Here is a 3,864-nt window from a genome sequence, read left to right as displayed (position 1 = left end):
TTTCTTTTCTAGTTTAGTGATCTTCTACTTCAACCCCGAATTGTGACACCCCTAGACACCGCTACTTACAATTGAAAATCTTACTTCAATACCCGTCCCTTGGAATCCGACCTTTACTTGCCTCTTTACTAATTGTAGAGTTGTTTGTGAAGTTATAAATATTGTTTTGGTCTAGGTGCTCTTAACGACAAGTAACCGAAAACTAAACCTCTAAGTGAGTACGACCAGTGGATTAGAGGAGGAGGGAGGACGGGTTTGGTGAAGGAAGGAGAGGAGAACAAGAGGATGGTGCATGGTGGTTGAGTCGGCGTGTGACGGCGCAGCAGAAGAGGAGATGAGGTGTGGCGGTTTTGGTTGTGGAGGCCAAAGGTGAGGCAGGGAGGCGTGCGGTGGTGTCAGTGGTCGGGGTTTTTTTTTGTTTTTGTTTGTTTTGATTTGTTTTGTTTTGAGAGAATGAGAGAAAAAATGAGAGAGAATAAGAGGGAAAATGAGAAAGAATGTGGGAGTAAGAAAAATGAGAGAGAATGATTAGTGAGGAAGTGAGTAAGGAGAGAGAGATTAGAATGAGGAAGGAGTTATGAAGGATTAGGGAGGGAGATTAGGGAGATTAATTTGTGGCCCTTCATTGAGATGTAATCTCATCCCTCCATTCCCTTCATCTTGTTGTCCTTAGAATGACTTAGGGACTTGAAAGATGCAAAAGACTTACTAGAACTCCTATATATATATATATATATATATATATATATATATATATATATATATATATATATATATATATATATATATATATATATATAGAGGCGGGATCTCGTGAGTTTGGTTCTTACGGTGAGTTGTGAGTTTGGAAAATCCCAACCATTCAAAAAGAAAATTCAAGGGCTGAGATTTAATCTCATAAACACAGTCGATAAAAATATCGCCAGATCAAACGAAACTCTGCAAACACAACTTATGCTATTAAAATAAAGAAAAATATCTAAGCTCACGATGACCAACAACAATAATTAAGATCAAGATCCTAATCACAATCAATTTGATGATAATCCCAGCAATAAATCTGCATCAAATGCGATTAATGTTTGCTTCGCGTTTCGGAATTATATCGTCACCTACTAATAATGATCATGATTATGATTTTCCTCTTGATTTCTCCGCCATTCTTTTCCCCGCCGTTTCCTTCTGGTATTTTTCGATTTAATTCATTAATGAATTCCTAATTAATTTGAAAACAGGAGAACAATGGTGCGTGGTGGTCGATGGTGGTGTTTGGCGGCCAAACGTAAGTTCCAGGTTGCTCACGGCAGTGAGTAATGTTTGATTAACAGTGTAGATTGTGTGATTGACGGTGATGATGGTAGTAGTTCAGGTTTTCGTGTTGTTAGTAATCGTTGTTAATGTCGATGGTATTTGATTTATCTCGGGAATTTGTAGGAGTGTTGAGATGAAGAAGCAGAAATCGACAGTTTAAATCATTCGGAGAGGAAATCAAGAGTCCAGATTAATCGATTGATGATGCCGTTGCAGTCTGAAATCGACGAGTTTTTCTCCTCTGTTTAAAAAGTCTTCCAAAAACGCTTCTCTGAATTCACATATTATGATTTTTATTTTAATAATTAGGCTTGGTTTCGATTCCGAGTTCGAAAATGGTGGTGGTCGTGCCGTCTGTTGCTGGCGGTCGTGGTGACTAGCTTGACTCCGGTACGGAGATGTAGATGCGGGCATTAGATGAGGCGGAGGTGTGGAAGCTTGGGAAGAGGAAGCGCGCGACGAAGCAGATTGTGGTGGAGATGATACGAGACGATTATGACATACAGAAAAGTTTAATTGAGAAGGAGGCAGATGTAGGGGATGTGGATACAGATGATGGGGCGAACGAGGCGGAGGTATACGAGAGCTGGAAAGCGAGAGAGATAGCGAGGATAAAGCGTGATCGAGATCCTAAGATTAAGATGAAGGAGAAGGAGGAGATTGAGAAGGTTAGGAATATGACGGAAGAGGAAAGAAAGAAGACGAAGTCAGGACGGAGTTGTGCGCCTAAGAAGAAATGGAAGTTTCTGCAGACGTATCGTCATAAGGGTGCATACTTTCAGAGTGATCCTGATGATGCGATTTATTGGCGGGATTTCTGGGCGCCCACTGGGTCTGGGGATGATAAGCTTAATGAAAGTATTTTGCCCAAGAATATGCAGGTTAAGAACTTTGGTAGGAGGGGTAGGACTAAATGGACTCACCTTGTTAATAATGATACTACTGATTTGTACAAACAATGATCCTTTACGGTCCAAGCCTACAAAATTAAACGCAAAAAACATTGACTTGGTGTCTTTTGTCATTTATTGAGCAGGAATAACATTACAATAACACCAGAATAACAACACAATAACATGCGGTAAAAAAAAGAGTAAAAAAATCAAAGTAACACCGGAATAACATCACAATAACAGCAGAATAACAGTAGAATAACAACACAATAACACGTGGTAAAAAAAAAGAAAAAAAAATCAAAGTCGCAAAAAAAAATCAAAGTAACAGCATAATAACATCACAATAACAGCAGAATAACAGTAGAATAACAACACAATAACACGTGGTAAAAAAAAAATCAAAGTCGTAAAAAAAATCAAAGTGACACCGGAATAACATCACAATAACACCAGAATAACAGCACAATAACATGAGGTAAAAAAAGAGAAAAAAATCAAAGTAATAAAAAAAAATCAAAATAGTAAAAAAATCAAAGTGACACCGGAATAACATCACAATAACAGCAGAATAACAGTAGAATAACAGCACAATAACACGTGGTAAAAAAAAAATCAAAGTCGTAAAAAAATTCACAAGAATGTGAGAATAACATCACAATAACAAACGGAATAACAATAACAAAGACAATAACATATGGTAAAAAAAAAAGAGAAAAAAAAATCAAAATCGTAAAAAAAATCAAAGTAACAGCAGAATAACATCACAATAACAGCGGAATAACAATAACATGTGGTAAAAAAAAAAGAGAAAAAAATCAAAGTCGTAAAAAAATCCAGGTAAAAAAAAAGCACAATAATAGCATAATAACACGAGGTAAAAAAAATAAGAGTAAAAAAAATTTCAAGTAAAAAAAAATCTGGTACAAAAAAAAAGAAAAAAAGGTAACATAATGAGTAAATTAAAGAAAAATCAAAGTGGTAAAAAAAAAAAACATAATAACACGAGATAAAAAAAAAGAGAAAAAAAATTAAAGTAAAAAAAAAAGTAACATTAGAAAAAAGAGAAAATAAGTAAATGACAATGGTTTTATATGACATGTAAGATTTGATCTTGGCCACTCATCTCTAATATAATCTAGTGGCTGAGATTCCCCCAACTCACAACTCACCATAAGAACCAAAATCACCAAATCCAATCTCTCTCTATATATATATATATATATATATATATATATATATATATATATATATATATATATATATATATATATATATATATATATATATATATATATATTTGGAATCTTGTGAGTTTGATTTCTTATGGTGAGTTTGTGCTCACAGTATTATTCCAGTGTTATTCTTATGTTCTCATGCTTCTCTAATTTTCTTATTATGTTATCTTTATTTTATTTTATTTTGTGTTACCACCTGTTATTCCAGTGTTATTCTCTTTTTGTTTGGTTACAACTTGTTGTTCCAGGTGTTACTCAGGTATTATTATGTTGTTACTCCGGTGTTACTCCGATGTTATTGTGTTGTTACTCCGATGTTATTGTGTTGTTACTCCGATGTTATTGTTATGTTATTGCGGTGTTATTGTAGTGTTACTCTATTGTTATTGTAGTGTTATTGTGGTATTACTCTATTGCTAATG

General features: G+C 34.7%; 1 protein-coding gene across 1 annotated transcript; it reads left to right on the top strand.

Moving 5' to 3' along the window:
• Window positions 1-1,715: 1,715 nt before the first annotated feature.
• LOC141631690 (uncharacterized) lies at window positions 1,716-2,273 on the top strand. Its single transcript, XM_074444328.1, has one exon. The coding sequence runs from the start codon at window positions 1,716-1,718 to the stop codon at window positions 2,271-2,273; it is 558 nt and encodes a 185-aa protein (XP_074300429.1).
• Window positions 2,274-3,864: the final 1,591 nt, after the last annotated feature.

The sequence above is a fragment of the Silene latifolia genome, chromosome Y, assembly GCF_048544455.1.
Source record: "Silene latifolia isolate original U9 population chromosome Y, ASM4854445v1, whole genome shotgun sequence".
In the NCBI taxonomy this organism is placed as follows: Eukaryota; Viridiplantae; Streptophyta; class Magnoliopsida; order Caryophyllales; family Caryophyllaceae; genus Silene; species Silene latifolia.
The sequence above is the reverse complement of the archived record's forward strand: the minus strand, read 5'-3'. Positions and strand labels throughout refer to the sequence as shown.

What these genes read in the sequence shown, in the direction of transcription:
- LOC141631690 (XM_074444328.1), top strand. Translation starts at nt 1,716, where the DNA reads ATGCGGGCATTAGATGAGGCGGAGGTGTGGAAGCTTGGGAAGAGGAAG.